General features: G+C 32.5%; 1 protein-coding gene across 1 annotated transcript in view; it reads left to right on the forward strand.

Annotated features, from left to right (window-relative positions):
- LOC117178568 (lysosomal alpha-mannosidase-like) overlaps positions 1–20175 on the forward strand; it is a 37695-nt gene extending 17520 nt beyond the window's left edge. Inside the window, 9 exon segments of the mRNA XM_033369997.1 lie at positions 1873–2006; positions 6623–6828; positions 11601–11735; positions 17595–17650; positions 17652–17713; positions 17822–18098; positions 18232–18469; positions 18790–18941; positions 19981–20175. Coding sequence (XP_033225888.1) covers positions 1873–2006; positions 6623–6828; positions 11601–11735; positions 17595–17650; positions 17652–17713; positions 17822–18098; positions 18232–18469; positions 18790–18941; positions 19981–20163 — 1443 coding nt within the window. The 3' untranslated portion in view covers positions 20164–20175.
- Positions 20176–21160: the final 985 nt, after the last annotated feature.

Consider the following 21160-nt stretch of genomic DNA (forward strand, 5'->3'; position numbering starts at 1 on the left):
GCATACTTTGAATAAAATATTTGTTATCATTCTCTTGAAATAAATGTGTTTTTTTCTTGAAAAAATACCGGTTTCATATGTATACACCTGGTATTTTGAAAAGTCGTAATTATTAGGCAGAGGTTATCAATTTTAAATTTCATAATGTGGTAGTTTTAAATTATTAGATCAAAAATTTTAATACAATTTCAATATTTTATATGACCAAATTTCAAATTTGATTAAGCTTTATTACACTTTCTTAAGGCCTAAAAAGAAAGAACGAGTTCATAAAACAGCTATTTTGGATGAAAATTCAAAAAGTGAGCGTATTTTTAAATTATTTAAAACCGCATTTTTCATTATTTACAAATTCTACGTATAGTTAACATAGTATTTGAAAACTCGAACAATTTATCCTTTTAACTTTTCCAAAATCCAACAAAACAAACTAAAATAGAAATTTTAGGCCAAACATCGCATTATATGAATAGAACTCAAAAGAAGAAAAACGTTGAATTTTGAAAGCCCCAAAAGATTATCATAACAACTTTTTCAATTTTTCCAAAAAGTTGAAAATTCAATTTTGATGGTACGAAAATAATCAAACATTTCATTTTGAGGTCAAACTATGCAAGATACGAAAAAATAAATAAATTAAAATTGCGGACTATGAAAAATCTTTATATTTATAATTAATCACTTTTCGATACGACGCGTATTTTTTGTTGTTTTTTTTTCGAAAAAACAACAATAAAAATTTTTTTTTAATTTTTGGAAAAACGACATAAGCTATAACAAAAATAAATAGAAAAAAATTTTTCTTCCAAAAAATATTGAAAACTTATTTAAATTTGTCATTAATAATTTTTGATAGGATACGTATTTTTTGTTTTGTTCGTAAAAAATAACATTCAAAATGAGTGCATTAAATTTTTTGAAAATCGACACATGGTACGAACTAAAATTTAAAGACAAAAGTTGTTCACTCAAAAAGATCTGTAATTTTTTTATTAATCATTTTCAGATAAAAAAAGTTGATTTTCTTTCAATCGTAAAAATCAAGATTGAAAATAAAAAAATTAAAGTTTTAGAACAATGTCATACGAGACGAAAAAACTACAAAAGTGGTTTAACTACATAATATCTACAAATTTGTTATAAACTCTGGTTATAAAAATATATAAAAATTTTAAAAAATTAACATTCTGGAAAAAGGACACAAGATACAATAACATTTTGTTTTACAGCATGAGATACTTCATGAGAATTTGTTCGTTAAAGCCGAAAGAGCTTTAACAAAAGAGAATTTACAATCACCAAATGACAGTTGCTAATGCTTTAACCTTTAATTTTGAAAGGTGCGCTCAAACTTGCAAGCGCAGCAGATTTTTTTCTTGCTAGCATAGCACATTTATCCCGAATTGTAAAATTCACGAATAATATAATTACCCGCAGAAAATGGCCTATATATCAAATGTGCGAACTAGAAAATTCACGAATTTAAAACAATTTTTTTTAAATGTTTCAAGTTTTTAAAAATTTTGGTTTGAATTTAAAATCACAAATAAAGAAAAAATGAAATAAAAATTGAATATAAATGAAAAAAAGTGTATCACAATTGTAAAAAAAAATAATTTAAAAACACGTGCAAGCAATAATTTAATAAACCTCAACCATTAAAAAAAATTATTCGATAAAAATATTTATTTATATTATTTCTAATTAATAACGTTTTCCAAATCGGGATTTTTAGTTTTTGTCAATTTTATAATTTCGGAAATTTTATCATTCCAGAATTTCGCATTATTTGTCCCCATTTTTTTCTAGTTTATAATAATAAGCAATAATTTCTTTCTAAGATAATTATATAATTCAAAATCTATTTCTCAGGTATATCAATTTTTGTCGTATGTTAAGAGACAATCAAGTACCTACAGGACAAATAATATTCTAATTACTATGGGAAACGATTTTATCTACCAAAATGCTGACATGTGGTATACTAACTTCGATAAACTCAACAAGTACGAAAAAAAGATAACTTTTTTCCATTTTTTATCATTTTTGAACATGCTCACTACGGTGGACCAAAAATGCGTTTGAATTTTTTTGTCGAATTTCCGTGTACATCGCCCCTAAATTTGTTCAAGTTGGCAAAAAAATAAGTCAAATCTGCATTTAGTGTCGGTTTTGTGATTGGCGGTGACAATCAGTCTAGAGTCTCGGTACTGTTTTGGCTCTCCTGTTCCTTTTTCTGTTTTGTCACGCGTGAGTGAACACCGCACATCTCCCCAAACTGCTCTCATTTATCCCCGGGGCGCGGTGTCAATTCTCGGAAACACTGAATCAAGAATCACTTAATCCAGATTCGACTGTAAATTTATTTTTGTTTTTTATCAAAAATAAAATTATCTTTAGAGGTTTTGCTAATGAATGTTAGATAAATCAAGCTGAAACTCCAAATTTCATCTTACCATTAGCCATAAAATATTGATCAAAAGTTAATTTTTTTGTTTCTTTGAAAAACATAAATTCTTTTCAATTCATATTATCCTACTTTTTACTAATCATAACCAAATAGAAAAACAATAATAAAAATGAAACCAAATAAATACATTTATATTATACGAACTTAAACTCCAACAATAACTAATTTACCTTTTATCTAGATATATTAATTTATCATGATTATCATTACTGATATAATATTATCATTAATAAAGGGCCTACATTTACACTATTTTGACTCACTTTGTGTAATTCAAAATGATTAGATCTGCAGCAAAAAATTAACTTTATTTTCTCAGCCAAATTTTTTCCTTTTGATCCAGTATTTAAAAATAATTATTAAGTAACTTTAAGCCTTATTTAAAAATATTCTTCTCTAGTCCATCAATTATAAAAAAATTCTATTTATTTGTCGCAAACTTTACTGTCTTTGACCGATTATCCTCTTTTTCAATATTTCTCGTTTTTACACTTAAACAGGGACTTATTTAATAAAACCTATTTCACAGACGAACAAAATTTTTTTCTGCATCTCGAGCTATACCACCACACCCATACGTTTTTGAGGCCACTGAATCCAAATCCGGGCTCAACCTGACCCCAGTAGGTGGATTAAGGTCAATTGAAGTTCAAAATGGTGAAAATCATTGAATCGGAGAAAACATCTACTCGCAGACGTTATTAGAAGGGTCCCTGGATCCGAATCCGGGGTCATTTTGACCACATTAGGCCAGAATAAAGGTCATTTGAGGGTCAAAATGAAGAAACCCTTGGATTGGAGAACACCAATAGATCGGAAAAAACCTTTAGTATCAGACATTTTTGGGTAGCTGAATCCAAATCCAGGTTGAGAGTGACCCCATCAGGTGAGGGTCAAGCTCAAGTAAAGGTCAACATGAGAAATAATCGTTGAGTCGAAGTAAATCTCTCTACATTAATACGTTTTTGGACTCGGTAAATCCGGATCCGAGGTCATTTTTACCCCATCAGATCGGGATGAAGATCGTTTCAAGTTAAAAATTTATAAAAACATGGATTTGGAGAGAACTTCTACTTTTAGACATTTTTTTAGTCCCTGATTCGGAATACGGGGTCATTTTCACCACAACAGGTCAGAAAAAGGTCAAGTGAAGTTCAAAATGGAGAAAACCGTTGTATTGAAGAAAACCTGTACTTTCAGATGATTTTGAAATCGCTGAATCCGAATCGGGGGTCGCTTTGACCACATCAGATCATTTTTACCGGGGTCATTTTTACCCTGTACAGATCGGGATGATGGTCATCCTCCGATAAAAATTCAGAAAAACCTGGACTTAGAAAAAACTTCTACTCCTAGACTTTTTTGGGTCGCTGAATCTGAATCTAGGGTTAGTTCGGCCTTTTAAGTTCGGTACCATGGTTTTCAGAATTTTTACCTTGGGACGACCTTCACCTTGACTTGTTTGGCTAAAAAGGACATCTGATTAGGATTTAAAGAACCAAAAAACGTTTTAAAGTAGTGTTTCTAGCCGATTAAATGCTCTTATTTATTTTGACGTTCACTCGACCTTGACTCTGACTTAGTGGAGTCAAATTGACTCCAAATTCAGATTCAGCGACTCAACAAAGTTTGAGAAAAGAGGTTTTCTCCGAACCAATGGTTTCATCTAAGCGGATGGTTTTCTTTATTCTGACCTTTAATTAATGTTGACCTTGACCTTATGGAGTCAAACTGACCCCGGATTCGGTTTCAGAGACCTTAAAAACGTATACGTATAGTGGTTTAGCCTGGATTCCAGACAATTTTTTGGGGGTTGTGTTATTTGGCTGAAAATGACCTTTATTTATTAATTTTAATATTTTAATATTTCGGTTGATTGATTAAATTATTAATTTAAATTAGTATCATTAAAATTCTTATTTTTCAAAAATGAAAAAATCTTTTTTTTAAATAGAATTATTTTATTCAAAATTAAATTATTATTTGGTTTAAATAAAATTATTTGATTAGCATTCGTCTCTCAAGATGAATTCCACTGCTTGAATTATTTAGACAAATTTCAATCTTATTTGGTCGAAATATAAAAAATATCTTTGCATTAAAATTCCAACTTCTTTATTAAATTTTGGCCCAAACTCAATCTTTTTTGGTTACAGATGCAACTTTTTGGTTAAAAATTAGTTTTTTATAGTTAAGTATTTAACTATTTTGTTGAAAATTCATCGACACACAAAAGATGTTTAGTTCGAAATTCTAAAAATTCTAGGCCCTGCATTAATAAGAAATTCTCAATCAGGTGAAGGTGCTTTTCGAAAACAAGTAATACTTTAGGATTTTTGTAATTAAAACTTTATTTTAGGTAGTTAAACAACTTTCAGTTGTAAGCAATGAGCCAGATAATTTGGCGTTGGTTAAATTCCACGAAGCCATGGGCGTCTTACGACATCACGATGCTATTACAGGAACAGAAAAACAATTGGTTGCACACGATTATGTTCAACTATTATCCAAAAGTATAGAAGATGGAGAGAAAATTAGTTCCAATATCTTGAGGTTTGATTTTTTTTTAATTATTAATTTATGTTACTTCCTTTCAATTTGATTTATTTTTATTCTTCTTTTAAGGATGCTCAATAGTTATTTGAAGTTCAAAAATGAGCATTGTTATAAATGATTTAAAATATAAAGGATAATATTCAAAAAAAATATATCAGCCTAATGCATTGTTTATTTATCAATAGTTATTTGAAGTTTAACCTTTTGGTTTTCTCTTTATGTAAATGTTGCAATTCTTAATTAATCCTGATATTGTAGGGCTCATATCGTTCTTAGAAAAATTCTCTATAAATGTTTTTGTTACGCTTTTGTAATATAATTCCATTTAGGAAAAATATTGTTCATAAAAATAACAATTATATAATTTATAAGTAATTTGTGTGAATTAAAGAAGTGTTAATGAAATTTGAAGTGAATCCTTGAAGGAATGAAATAATCATTACGAAGCTAGGAAGAAATTAGAATCGCAAGTTTTACTTTAAGGAAACACAAAACTTTCAATAATAATTCTTGTCAAACAAACAATTCTAACTTGAAATATTTTTTCTAAAGTTCGCCTTTAGTTCTTTTTCGAAATAAGTTTCAATAAAGTATGACAATATTATCCATAATTTTATAAATAATGTTTAGCTACACTCCTTTTTGAGCCTGAGATATCTATTAAACATCGCCAGAAATTTATATATGCTTGGAAAATTAATAAGTAAACTAAGTGATGGGTTTTAGCATATTCCACATTTTAATACATATTTGTCCAAATATACGAGGTCAGTTAAAAAAATACGCGGATTGAGGGCATAAAAAAGTACTTTATTTGGAAGTTACACGTCTGGCTTAAATCTTCTTCCTTTGAGGGGTTTTTTTAGTTTTGGGAACAAGAAAATGATTCATCGCCGGTTATAATTCGTGACAAAAAGTTCTCATCTTCATCTGAACAATCAAGCAGTTCCTGAGACACCCGGACGCGATTGGCTTTTTGGTCGTCGGTCATCAGACGTGGCACAAATTCCGCAGTGACGCGGTGCATCTTCAATTTTTCAGTCAAAATCTCGTAATAAGATCCAACTGATATCCCACACTCTTCGACAAGCTCCCTAATGGTGAGACGTCGATTTTCGCACACCAGGGTGTTGACTGTCAACGTGTGGGTCGTCAGTTGACGCTGAAGGACGCCCAGGACGCTCATCATCGTCAATCGACTGTCGGCCACCCTTGAAACGTTCATGCCATTTGAAACATGCAGTACGCTTCATGGCAACATCACCGTAGGCCGTATTGAGCATGGCAAATGTTTCAGTTACAGATGTCCCGAGTTTCACACAAAATTTCACAGCAATTCGTTTTTCTTTCAGGCTGTCTATTTTACAATCCGATAAACAAAAAAAAACACTCTTTACTTAAAACCGTGTAGCTTATAACAAATGAAGATATCTGCGACTGGAATACCGCGTTTTAAACAGCTGATCTGCACAAACTTAGCGACACCAAGCGGATTCTTCTGAAACGAACTCGAGCCGCGAAATTCAAACAATCCGCGTATTTTTTTGAACAGACCTCGTACAACTTAAAGTCACTAATTTCCAAATTCATTTTTAGAAAAATGTTACGAAATGGAGAAAAATCCGAGGACCAAGATTCTCTAGAATTCCATTCTTGTCCATTATTGAATATTAGTTCCTGTGAACACACAGAAGTTAATAAAAACTTTATAGTTACCGTATACAATCCAACGAGTCAACGTCTTAGAACTTTCATCAGACGTCCCGTCAGAGGAAAATCTTATCAAGTAACAGATTACACAGGTAAAGTTTGTAAATCTTTTGAATCATTATTATTCATGTATATAATAGTTCAAGGAATATGCACCTTTTACAATCTTCGTAGAAATATAAGTTGCAGAAAAGAGTTGAAAGGGGTTAGTGGGTTCGAAATGCATGTCGTAGGTTTTTCCCCGGCCTGGTTGACTTGTTTCACGAGAAATTCTTCCAAAATCGCATTTTTGTGAAGGAAATCATAACTATATTTTCCTACCGAAAAAAATTTGTCTAAAAGGTAATGGCCATCGTTGTATTAGAAAGACTAATAAGTCTGCAGCTCTTTGATTGCAATTTATCTTGCCTTATTTGAGAAGAACTAAAATGTGAGATATCTTCCAAAAGTAAAAAAAAGTAGGCAATGGTGCCGTCCGACCATTTTCTTATGCGACGTTGCCAAGTACTGGTACTTCTGAGCCTTAAGGTCTGTTTCTGAATGCAAGCATATGAACCTTGAATTTTTAAAACAGCACGTCACAACTTACTGGTCCATGCAATGGGAGAGTGCAGAACTAGATAAGAAGTTTTTTTATGACTGAATTAGAAAATGAATCAGGGACGACTGGTTTCTTATTAATAATATTTTAGACTAGTTTGGTTAGTTCTCTGTAGGTTATTTTTTTTGAAATTATCTGTGCTTGGAATTTTAAGAATGTTAGAGACAATTTTTTCACGTTCAACAATGTGTTGCGGGTCAGATGACTCGGCATGTAGACCGAAATTACTTTTAATATTTATCGTTGGAGGATTTTCTTTATCGGTAGGGCTAAATTTGGTAGACGTTTCATCTGGGTTTTTGAGAGGTGTAACATTAGACTTCCGGTATCTGATTCCAAATCTGTGCTCTTGGACTTCAATTGCAAAATTTCGTATGCGTATGTACATAAAGTCTTCAATCACGTGGCTGAGAAGTAGGTCATTTTTGTTATTGTTAGTCTAAAGATGAAAGTATTGACCATTGGATTCTACACATTTTGCCCATCTTTCAGGCAAATCATGGATACCACTCCAAAAAAACTTTTTCTCTTTCGAGGCAAACCATTCAATGAGCAATTTTTCGACTTCTTCAGAATCAGGGAAGCGCTGGTCTGCGAGTGATTGTCCCATCGATGCGAAAAGGTCATAGTCGGACGGGGCGAGGTCTGGAGAGTACGGCGGCCGCGATAATATTTTTCAATTCAATGCTTTTAATGTATTCTTCGCCACTTTAGCGGTATGAGACGGTGCGTTGTCATATTGTAGGATAACTTTGCCATGTCTTCGGGGTCGATGGGCCGACCTCACAAGGTGAAAGCCATGATTGTTTCCCGCTTTGGGTTCTCGAAATGAATCCATTTTTCGTCCCCGATGACAATTCGATGCAGAACAGATTTTCTTTCGAACCGTTCAAGCAGCATTTCACAAATGGTTTTTCGATTCTCCATTTGTCTATCGTTCAGTTGGCGTGGTACCCATTTTCCATACTTTTGGATTTTTTCCATGGCTTCTAAGCGTTGGCAAATTGCTCCTCGGGTCACATTTCGTGCTAGTGCCAATTGTTGTTGCGACTGGGTTGGGTCTTCATCCAATAACGCTTACAATTCCTCGTCTTTGAACTTTTTCGCTGTTCCACGATGTTCATTGTCTGTTAAATCGAAATCTCCACTTTTAAATTGTTGAAACCATGCCTTACATGTTCTAATCACTGGAGCATGTTCACCATAAGTTTCTACCAGCAATCGATGAGCTTCAACTGCTTTTTTCTTTTGATGAAATAAGAAAAGCAACGAATGCCGCAAATGAAATTTACTTAGAACGAAACTCGACATATTCAGTGAGGTAAACAACTATGATGCTATTATTTTGGCAGAATGGAATTGTGTATTTTTGAAGGTTATTGTCCATAGAAAAATATGACATAGATGCCGAATCATAGAAATGTATACATAACTCTAGCGACATCTATGAATAAAACCGGTGAACTTCAACTAACACCCCTGGTATTTGCTTTATTTATGTTTTATTCAAATGAAAGCGAAAAACTGGAGACGAAGTAGGTCTCTTAGCCTGTCTTGTATTAGGAACCGTTACGAGAATCATTGGGATAGCTTTCTTCGGTTTTCGGTTTATCATAAGACTAACTGAAGTGATCCTTTCCTATATTCCTTGACTTTAAGTAGTGTATAGTAGGAAAAGAAACGACGTTTTAGATCCCGAGTTTCATATGCGTGAGTGTATGTTTTTGTACAACTAGTATTGAAAACCTGCTTCTATAGGTAAGAGATAATGAATCGACAGTTTGCTATAAAGGAAACGCAAGCAGATTAGACATGAAAGCCTAAGTTTATGAAAGGTTTTCAATGAGTAGAAATTCAAAAAAGTATTTTAGAGCATTGTGTAAGGATGATCAGCTTCATTCACGATTACAGCTACGGGTAGGATTTTTCCGGTTGCTGAAGGTACGTGTGAATTGAAAAACATTGCTTTGGGTTTTGAGCACAAAATTTTGTTACTTATAGTATATTTAAAATTAGGTATCATATTCGAGGGATTCCAATTTAGCTTATGTATGCTTTGAAATTGAGTTTAAATTGTAACATTAAACCAAGGTATTTAACTTCAAGCTTGAGTTTGATTAGCTTATTAAACACATAGAATTCAGAGATCTTTTTTTCTACCCCTACGCCTTGCTCGTTATAAATCTTTTCATTTATAGTGACAACAAATTTCCTATTTTCAGAATAGCTTTGTACAATTTTGATCATATATTTAGCTAAAAGTATTCTGGCTCTGAATCCAATGATATATAATTTGTTTAAAAAGTTTTCCGAGTGTGAATACCAAACTAAAAGGTCGATAACTAACTAGACTGCATTTATCCGTTCCTGGTTTATGAAAAGGCAAGATATTGGTAGTCTTCAACAATTTTGGGAAATGTTCTAACATTAGGCTGGCATAAAAAATATGCGTCATCTGAAATATTGCCTTATTTAGCAAGTTTTTTGAAAATTATATTTTGGATCTCATCTAGCCTCAATGTCTTTCTCAATCTAGTTCTCATAATTGCTTTCCTGATTTGTCTTCGAGTCACCTGATTTACATCGTTCTTATCCAGTGTTTCTTCTAATACTTAATTATATTTTGTATTAACTTACTGCTTGATATCATAATCAAGCATATTTTTTGTCAAGTGATGTACTGAGTCATGATGAAGTGTTAAAATATTTTCCTTACCATCATCTGTGATTATTAAAGAGTTTTTTCTATGGACTGTAGAAATAGTATTTTTGTTTTTCTGACTAAGGCATTTTGCGATTTTCAAAGTCTATTGTTCTTGATTAGTAGATTGGTAAGTTTTTCATTCCAATTAGAATTTTCAAATTTAAAGAATTCTCTGAGAATTTTGTTCCCTGATTTATTTTTAACCGTAAATACAATATCCCTATTCGTTCTTTGATAGATTCTTCGCAATGTATTTCTATCTTTAATAATTTTCTTAATGTGCCAAGGCAAAGGTTTATATTTGTATTCAACTGTTTCTAGGACACACAAACAAGTGGCTTTATTTACAACATCTACAAGCGAGTCAATACAACAGTATGAGTCCTATGTTGCATTAAGCTTTGGATTGAGTACAAGATCATTATTAATCATACTTTTCATTTTCGGCCAGTTAGCCTTTTTACAGTTTAAAATATCACATTTGTACGTTTACAGAGTAGTAAAACTATTTTCAGTAATCTTAACTGGGCTATGGTCGGAGGAAAGTTCATGAGAGACCTCTAGTTTTAATCGAAATCAATATTTTTGGCTATGCCCATGTCAACAATGCTAGGAATTGCGTTATTCTGAGGATAAAGAGTAAAATTATCTGGAGCTAAAATTTGATCAATTTTCTTTATCGCAAAATCCTAAAGGATTTCCCCATATTTTTAGCATTTAAGTCACCGTGCAAAAAAACCTTTTTCCCGGTTTCAAAAATTAAATTAAGGTCGTTGACATCTAGTTTTGCCTGAGGTGAATTATATGCTGTCACTATAAGAGCGTTATCAGATAGCCTAATGTCTGCGACTTCTATATTTTTTTATTAATTCCGATTTCTGAGTATCTTGCGAACCTTTGCCCTCCTCCTTGCGCTTTCCTTCTTTCGCTTCAATTTTTGTGAGTCCCTAATGAAAAAAGGTTCTTAACATAATTTATTTCTGCTAATAATTAAATGAAGGGTCCGCGGTCTAAACCCGCTAACTGGAATTTCATACAATACACGTTAGTTTCACAAAACTTTAATCAAAATCGAAATTTATATGACAATTTAAAGCTATTCGCATGTAATTCACAAGGGCTTCATCTTTACAGCGATCTGTAGACGACAACATCGAACGTGACGTGAAATTAGCCACAAAAAACTTTCGATACACATATGCACATAACGGAGCACACTCTGACATATGTCCCACTAGCCTATTTTACGAGTAAACTGAGCCGTTGTAAGAAAAATCGCGTATTTCCCATAAGACGTTATAAGCAGGTAACAGGTTTAGACCGCGGACCCTTCAAATGTCAGTATCTTCTCACAGCCCGGGCTTTTATGGACTTCGTTTCAGCAGCGGCGTACCAGTCGGAACGCAGGCTTAACACACACAAATTAACTTTTCCATTTTTACAGGGAATGCGCGATTAGAAGTTCTAGATTTTCGGGCAGCTGTAGCTTGTATGTACAGATAACGAAAATAAAAATAGTGTCTTATGTCCACTAAGTATAATTAGTATGATTCTTCCAGGAAACGTAGTCGTAACACAAATAGTACCAATTTCGACAATAATTAAAAGAATTCCTGGTCGGGAAACCTCTGCTTCATATGAACTTGTATTTTTGGCAACTAGAATACCTCCTTTGGGCTATTTTGTCATATTATGTGAGCAAAAATGATCAAAAAAAGAGAGTTCAGGTGGACGATTTAACTGAAAATTCAAATAGTCATGCAACAAATAAGGTAAAAAACAAGGTAATTTCGGTATCAGTATTTTTAACTATTATTATTCATTATTTATCATGAATGTATTCATTTATTTTTTTAGTCGCTAACTCTGATAAACGTGCATTAGAGAATGGGGTTTTGTTTTGAATATTTTTTCTTACTTCTGAACACCGCTAAAGACGATTTATCGGTGTATTGTCGTCAAAAATCGAATTAACTAAAGACTCCAAAGAGGGGCAGTAATTTCCCAGTGGACACTAAGTTTAGCGACGTCTTTACGACATCGTTACGACATCCTATGCCCATGTCGTTAAGGTTTCCTTACGATATCGTAAATAAATCGTATGGTCTGACGATGTCTTTACGATATCGCAAAGACACCGAAACGACATGGACATAGGATGTCATAAAGTTGTCGTAAGGATATCATAACTAAACTAATTTATAACAAGAGATATAAATTTGTAAACCTAACCCAGTGGACACGAAATTCGGCGACGTTATTACGACATCTTTACGACAACTTTACGACATCCTATGTTCATGTCGTTTCTGTGTCTTTGCGATATCGTAAAGACATCGTCAGATCCTACGACTTATTTACGATATCGTAAAGACACCATAACGACATGGACGTAGGATGTCGTAAAGTTGTCATAACGATGTCGTAATGATGTTGTAAAGACGTCGCTAAACTTGGTGCCCACTGAGAAGATACAAATTTTCACTTAAACACTTCAACTTAAAACCAAAAATCATTACATTTTAAAAAAAAATGTTTCAAAACAAAAGTTGAATTTTCAACATAAATTTATTTTAAAAAGTTCATTTTTCAACTAAGAAAAAATTATGAATAGGAGAGAAGTAAAATTTTAACGAAATTGTTTAATTTTTTGTCGAATAACGAATTTCTCACAAAACAGTTGATTTTCGTTAAAACAATTCGTTTTTAAATAAATAGTAGTTGAATTTTCAACAATTTTGAACCAAAAAGGATTAATTCAAAACGAGAAACTAGGAACTAAGAAAGAATTTTGAGTGAGAAAGAAGAATAGTGCCAAGAATATTTTTAAATTTTCTCCTCAGACCCTACATTTTTTATGAATTTTTAAACCAATCATGAAAATTGTCAATAAAACACATTAAGTTAGAACCAAAAATGATTACATTTGAAAAAAATTAAACCAATTGTTAAATTTCAGTATGAAAAGTCGAATTTTTCAATAAAACAGTTAAATATTCAACCAAAAAGGATAATTTTTTAAGAAAAAATCAAATATTTAATAAAATAGTTAAATACTTAACCAAAACAAATGATTTGTAACTAAAGACTTGCATTTTTAAACAAAAAAGCGTCAAGTATCTACGAAAAGTGATGAATTTTTAAAACAAAAAAAACGAATTTTCAATCAAAATTTCAATTTTGCAACTAAGAAAGAATTATGAATAAGAGAGATTAATTCAGAACGAGATTAATTCACAACGAGAAACTAGAAACGAAAAAAGAATTATGATAGTGAAAGAAGAAAAATGTCAACCAAATTCTTTAATTTTCTCGCCAGACCTTACATCTTTTACAAAACGGTGAAATTTTTAACAAAAACTTCGTTTTTAATCAGGTAGTTGAATCTTCAAATAAAAATAAGAATTTTTAACAAAAAAGTTGAATTTTTAAATTAAAAGACTATTTGATAAAGATGAATTGTCCAAGAAAAATTTAAGATTTGTTATTACAGTAACAAAAAAATTTTATTCTATATAACAGCAGTGGAATTCGACTAAAGTACGAGTTTCCAATAAAAGTTTGAAATTTCTAACTAAGGAGGAATTATAAGTGAGAAAGAAGAAAAATTTCAATCAAATTATATAGTAATATTAATTTCAAATGATGAATTTGTCAAATGTCATTAAGATTTTTAACATTCATTATTTCAACTAAAAAATTTTTCCATTGTATATTATAAATAATTGAAGTCAAGCAGAAAAAACGATTTTTCCACAAAAAATGTAAATTTTGAACGAAAATTTTTTTAGCCAAAAAGAAATTATTTTTTAATCAAAACGTCTTAGATCAAGCTAGAAATAATAATCATCCACAAAAGATTTGATACGTAATATTGAAATCGAAAAATTTAAAAAATTTAAATAAGAACTGGCTAAATTCAAAGAAAAAAGTCGAATTTTCAAATAAAAAGTAAAATTTTCAACTCAGGAAGAATTCTGAATAAGAAAGAAAATTAATTTCAACCAAATAGTTGAATATTAAAAAAAAAGATGAATTTTTCAAACGCGTAGTTTAATTTTGAAACGGAAAGAATAACGTTTTAATTGAAAAAAATGAGTTGTTAATGAAAAATGAGCAGTTGATATTTCAACAAAAAAGGTTTAATCGTATATTTAATGCAAATGAGGTCAACCAAAAAAGAGTAATAAAAAAAATAATTAAACCCTTCATCAAAAAAGATTAATTTTTTACAAAACTTATAAAACATTTTTAACAAAAGAAAAGCTCTTCGCAAAAAACAAATGAGAGAAATCGTTTGGTAAAACCTTCCCAAACTGAGATATTTTATAGTTTTTGGTCTCTTGAACACAAAAATCCATGTTAAAGATTCAATTGTTAAAGATAACCCAGTGGGCACAAAATTTGGCGACGTCTTTACGACATCGTTACGACATCTTTGGGACAACTTTACGACAACTTTACGACATCCTATGTCCATGTCGTTTTGGTGTCTTTGCGATATCGTAAATACATCGTCAAATCATATCACTCATTTACGATATCGTAAAGAGACCTTAACGACATGAACATAGTATGTCGTAAAGTTGTCGTAAAGATGTTGTAAAAACGTCGCCAAATTTTGTGCCCAATGGGAAGTGTTTGCCACAGCACTCATAGAAGCAAGCCTTTCCGACTGATATTTTGTTGAATCGGATCTGCTGCTGAATAATATCGAGTTCCGAAGGTCGAAAAATAAATCGATAGCCGTCATTGCATTACTTAAATTCCTTTTTTCACAATATTAAAAAAGATCAAATCGGAAATGGTAACTGTTTGTCGCAAAGCCCACAAGTCATCCTCACTAGGCTACCCGACAAATATTTTGTAGTTTGGAACCTGCTGATCAATAATATTATTTTAAAGGCTCTAAAAATTGCTAGATAACCTCTGGTGAAGCCCTAAATGTTGCTAATTTTTCATAGTCAAATAGCTGTGATGGAAAATTTAATTCGAAATAGGGAATCCGAAAAAGGTCAGTTTAGCTTGAGATTTGTTGTTCTGGTCTGTGATCAGCGTCCACGATCACATTGTGAAAGGATGTCGAAGGATAACGAACATTATTTTCGTATCAAGCAGAACCAATGTATAACAATACGAGGGCAACATGTTCACACGAGCTAAGGGTTCGTGCTTCATATCGGCACGTAAAATAATAGCCCTATATAGGGTCAGGGTGATTTCAGTCCTGAGCGTCATGTTGCAATCCAAATTTTGATGTTGAGTCGCATTACGGAATCATGAAAAGAATCTCAACCTTTTTAATTATGGTTCTATGACCATCAGCGCATGCCCCGAAACTTGGAATTAAAGCTCTTCCTGATCCTCTCTTTGCAGCTTATCTTTGATGTATCCTAGAGCCAAGTTGGCCTTATAAACTCCAACAGTCAAGTCTCCGAAAAATTCCAAAGTTAAATGTGGAAAGTTTTGCACATGCTGAGAGCCCAAGAGCATCCATTTCTAAGCATTTGTGGCTTTCAGGTTTTCCCCTTCTATGAGCGCTTGGACAGCATTCACCTCCCGAGCTCGCTCTAGCAATTCTCTAACCAGCCCTTCATTTGCACCAGGTATCTCAAATAATGTGATAATTGATGCAATAATTCTAAGGCTGCTAGATAGCCTCTGTTAATCACGATAATTGATCCTTCAAAGAATCACTGGTTCATCATATCCTCATTTCTTTCAAACTCATTTCGAAGCATAGCAGCATCGCTGTTTCTACTGTCTGAGAAATATGGTCCATGAATATCGAGTACAAATACATTTGTTAACACTATCAGTGCAGGTTTCACTATGAAGCATCCTTTATGCACACGATATGATTGTGGCAGAGTGTTAAAGGTGCTACTCTTTTCGATGTATCTTATTTCCAAAGTCGGTCTCATGTTCCTTTTTGTTACGTACCTACGATCGCCTTGACAGGATACTGGTTCCTGAAAAGTTAGAAGTGCAAGAAACTGTTCCTTTGTGATAGGAGAAATTGAGTAAAATTTTTTATATGTAAACCTGTGTTTGTCATTTAATCTTGTGCAATTCATTGCCATGCTGCAAAGTCCCTGCAAAAGAATAATTTGCTGATCGTTTATAATGTAGAGCCTTATAATGAAGCGTAATCCAGGCAACAACGGCAAAAAATGAAACCTCGAGCATCTAAGTAGTGTGAGAGGATCTCTTCTGCAATATAATTATTCCGTGATACAAAAACGTTGATTCTGCATTTCTTTATATCACGTACACCATTATAGATCACGCAACTATTATTCGCAGTTTGTGTCAATACGTTCAATTTTAGACGAGATAGAATACGCTCCATTAAAAATATTTCATCAAGGATAGACTGATTAATATTATTGCATAGTCTCATTTGCACATGGACGATAAGTGCTGGTGAATTGAATGCGTCACGCCCACGAGTTGCAAATTCGAGTACAGCAGCATAATCATATCTATCCCTTTGTTCCGTGTACATTTTTTTCGCAAACATAGCCATTGCGAAATGGTTCTACAAATCTAAAAATTTTAATTCTAAAATCTTAGTATCAAATATCAATTATTATTAATACTCAGCAGCATATCCTAATGTTTAAAAGAGTAAAACAAATAAGCAAATAAATGGCAGCACATAATGCCAACAACTAATAAAAAGAGAAAAACAAACAAGAAAACGATATAATAAACAGGTACTATGTACCAATTAGGGTAAAAGGTGCGAATGCAGGACTGGCCAGAGAATTGCTACAGAAAGATTAGGAGGTGAACGTTAATAAAGAGCTCATAGAAGAAGAAAAACTGCAAGCCAAAAATGATTAGAGGTGGTTTATGTGCACATGGTGCCACCGTATTATGCTACACTGACTATGATTCATACGAAAATAATGTTCGTTATCCTTCCGCATCGCAGATTTTCCTAAACGATATTTGAGTACATAAAATTAAAATATTTGGTGCTTCACCCGAATTTATCTAGCCATTTCTACAGCTTCTGCAATAATATTGTTGATCAGCAGGTTCGAAACTACGAAATTTCAGTCGGACAGTCTAGTAGTATGTTCCTATCAGCGTTGCGCCAAACAATTGTTCATTTTCAGAGACACTTCCCTTCGTTTAAATTTCTACTGAAACAGATGAATTTTCAAAGAAGTATTTAATTTACAAGCAAGTATTTGGATTGTGTACAAAAAATAGTTAAACTTTTAACAGAATAATTCATCTTTAACAAAATAATAGATCCTTTTACCGTTAACTTTTAACCTTTTTCCTCAGGTTCTAAAAAATCAGTTTAAATTTGAATGAAAAAAAAGATAGAGAAAGGGTAAAACAGGGGTGAAAAAATATTTAGTTATGAAACCGGAAATTTTATTTAGAAAAGTAAGTTAATTTTCCACTGCAGACTTTTAGGCCCTGCTGTAGATAGTTTTTTTTATAAGTTTTCTGAATAGTACTAATATTTTAGTTTTAAAAAGAATCAAAGCAGCATTGATTTTCATGAAAAAGAAAAAATTAAATTATAATAGGTCCTTTGGTGGGTGAACTTCATCTGACCATGAACGAGTGGATCAGCCAGGTTGTTAAGAGTTTACGATGGAGAAGAAAGAATCGAATTTAACTGGCTTGTTGGTCCCATTGATATCACGTACGATTTGTTTGAATAAATCTCAATTTATAAAAATCATTCAAACTTCCAGATAAAACTTAATTTTCATGGTTATCATTAAAATATTTAACTATAAAATGATTACAGTGACGGTTTTGGAAAAGAAATAATAACTAAATATACAACAGAATTGCAATCAAATGGTGAATTTTTAACTGACAGAAAAGGTCGAGCAATGTTAAAACGAAAGAGAAATGAACGACCCACATGGAAGTTAGAACTCGACGAGCCAGTTGCTGGAAATTACTATCCAGTAACGACGAAAATTTCCATAAGCGATCAAGAAAGAAAATTAAAAATGCCTGCTCTTACTGACAGGGCACAAGGAGGCAGTATTTTAAGGGATGGTGAAATTGAACTGATGGTGAAGAACTTTTTTATTAATTACTTTTTACTAATAATTTTGATCTTGATTAGTTGGATTTTCTGTTGAGAAATTTTTTAATCCATTTTTCCGTTTCTTTTGAATATTAAAAATTAAAAATCGTCTGTTCCAGGTTCACAGAAGATTGTTGTGTGATGATAATTTTGGAGTCAACGAAGCTTTAAATGAAATTGCTTATGGAATAGGATTGGTAGCTAGAGTAGAGCATTCTGTGTTAATTGGAAGTCAGTCCGATTCATTTGTACTTCAGGAAAAAAATGAGGCTATGAGGTTGTCGCTTCGACCTTGGATTTTTATCACTCCTCTTGAAACGACATCCTATGATGATTGGACAAAAAATTATAGGATGCATGTAAGCACATAATAACTTCCTCCAAAAAATTCGCCGCCTAAAATCGAGTGATTAGCAAGTCTTGTTATTTGAAGTTACTTTAAATTTTTTGCTATTATTTATATTGTTTATTTTGTTTATGGTCCCTGAAATAACTTGAAGCCATACGAAATTATTGCTGAAGTAGAACAATTCAGATGACGGCAGACTGCAGTGAAAATCCGGAATATGCCACACAATGTTTGTCTTTGTTTCTCACCTATTAATGCTTATTAGAAATATTTAAAATCAACTTAAAGTACAGAAGGAATGAAAAATTATTTCTTTTTGCATTTTTACACATTTTTGGTCTGGTTGAAAGGTTGCCTTCCAACATTCATATCTTGACTCTAGAACCCTGGAAAGACGGAAGTGTTTTATTAAGACTTGAACATCTCTTCGAAGCAGGCGAATCAATCAAATATTCTAAGCCAGTTACAATAAATATACAGGTACTTTTAATGTTTCCCATTTTCCGTCGAACTTTTCACTTCCATTTCATTTCCTTATATTTAAACCAGTTCCTATCCCTGGATTTTTTTATGTTCGTGTCCGTATTCTTTTCATTTCCCTGACTCCTCACTGACCGTGTCTCAGCCTTCATGCATTACAATGCCCTTCTTTCAATTTCTATTACTATCCCTATCTCCTTATTTTTCTGGACCTTCCATTTTCCTAATCCTGTCCCTATCTCTGCCCCTGACATCGTCTTGTCTCCTTCTACTATCTTTTTCACTTCGTACTTTCGTATCCCTGTAGGTTTTTATTTTCTGACCCTCTCCCTAGATTTTTTCCTTTCATCTTCCCTGTCTAATACCTTGTCCCTGTTTCTTTTTTAATCCTCAACGCGGCAAGTAAATGTCTAACACTCACTAGGGATATTTCTTAATAATATCACCTAAAGACGTTAAAGATTAATTTACTTTCTCTTTGCCTTTCCTCTCCCACATTCCTGATCCTTTACATATCTCTATGTCTGTCTCTTTTCCGTTTCCTTATATTCTATCCCTCTTCATATTCCTGTCCCTTTCCAGTTTTTCTCTTTCCCTAACACTGTTCCTATCTCTTCCGCTTATCCTGCCGTCGCCTTATTCCCACCTCTATCCTTTTTTTATCATCTTGACTCGGTGCCTTTTGACTTTCCACTTTTGCCGTGCCTAACCTTGTCTGCCCTTCTTCCTATTTCGATCCCTTTTTATTTTGTTGACTCTGAACCAGTCCCTCTTCCTGGATTTCGCTATTTTTCTTTCCCTATATTCGTAAATTCCCCTATCTCTGGTCGTTTCGCTTCACATCCCTGTGAACATCCTTGTCTCTTCCCCTTACCCCTTCTATTTTCCGTTCCTTTTTCATTTCCCTGCCTTAATCTTTGCCCTTTTGCATTTCCCGGGCCGTTTTTCTTTCCCTTCCCTTAATTAATGCTAGTCGTCTTGTAAACAATGGTAAATTCATAAAAAACAAATTTTTATTGCATTTAAAAATATTTTTTAGGACCTATTCTCATACTTCACCGTAACCGACAAAGATTATGTAGCAGGAAACAATTATACTGTTCATCCTATTAATGCTAAAATAGGAAACGAGATGGAAGTGTTATTAATGCCAATGCAAATTCGTACCTTTGCTGTGTATCTCTTACCACGCGTTAGTAAAACTGATTTCAAATATATGTAATATTAAAGCAGAGAAAGTAAAAACGGTACTGTGTCCACTTTTGACAAACTTAAATTTTCTTTAAAAATCTTACTTTCTTGCTTTTTTACACCTATTTATGTACAAAAATTAAGGTTTTGTCATTTCTAACTTAAAATTTATAGTTTAAATTGATTAGAAGATTAAATCATTTGAAGCAATTTAAACTGAATGAATAGGGTGTACTAAAATATTATATTTTTAAAACAGTTCTATGATCAGTACAGAATTTCAACAACCGCTCAACAATTAAAAATATTATTATACCAAAAAATTTTTGTATGTTGTGTCTTTACTCTAAAATTATGCTGATTGGATTTAGCATCGTTTAAAATTTCTCCTCTTACACTGTAGCATTCCAAACAGTAAATTTTCCTATAACTTTAAGTATTAATATTACTTTACAATTAGCTTTTCTTTTATTTTATTATCGTTAATAATTGTTTATTACCTTGTTTTTTTGTCTGAAATAAAAATATTGCAGAAATGTAAGGAGAATTACTTATTAAGATCGATTTAAGGATCCTAATAAATTGCATCATAACATTTTGTATTCGATTCTCTAGTTTTGGTTTCAGAGTTTAATTTTGGTTATGTTTATGAACAAGTAATATCTAAAGACCACCAGGGAAACTGCTCTGGAAGAAAAACGCGAGGACCATTTCGCTGGCCCCAACACTCACGCAAATTTATCTTTTTCTTGGCCAAATATTTAGTGCAAAATCTGTTCAAATTTGTACAATCAATATTAGAATGTTTGCATCACCAGAAGTACCTTATTTCTTAGAAAACACTGGCGGGGCAAGCGAAACATTTCGCTGGCCCCGACATTATCCAAAATTAACTTTATATGGATGCATTCTTTTCGTCTTTCCCGGTTCGGAAAATACCATGGCGGGGCCAGCCAAACGTTTCGCTGGTCCCAACATTATCCAAAATTATTTTTAAATGGATGTATTATTTTTATCTTAATTTGTTC

Source organism: Belonocnema kinseyi, chromosome 8 (assembly GCF_010883055.1).
Source record: "Belonocnema kinseyi isolate 2016_QV_RU_SX_M_011 chromosome 8, B_treatae_v1, whole genome shotgun sequence".
Lineage (NCBI taxonomy): Eukaryota > Metazoa > Arthropoda > Insecta > Hymenoptera > Cynipidae > Belonocnema > Belonocnema kinseyi.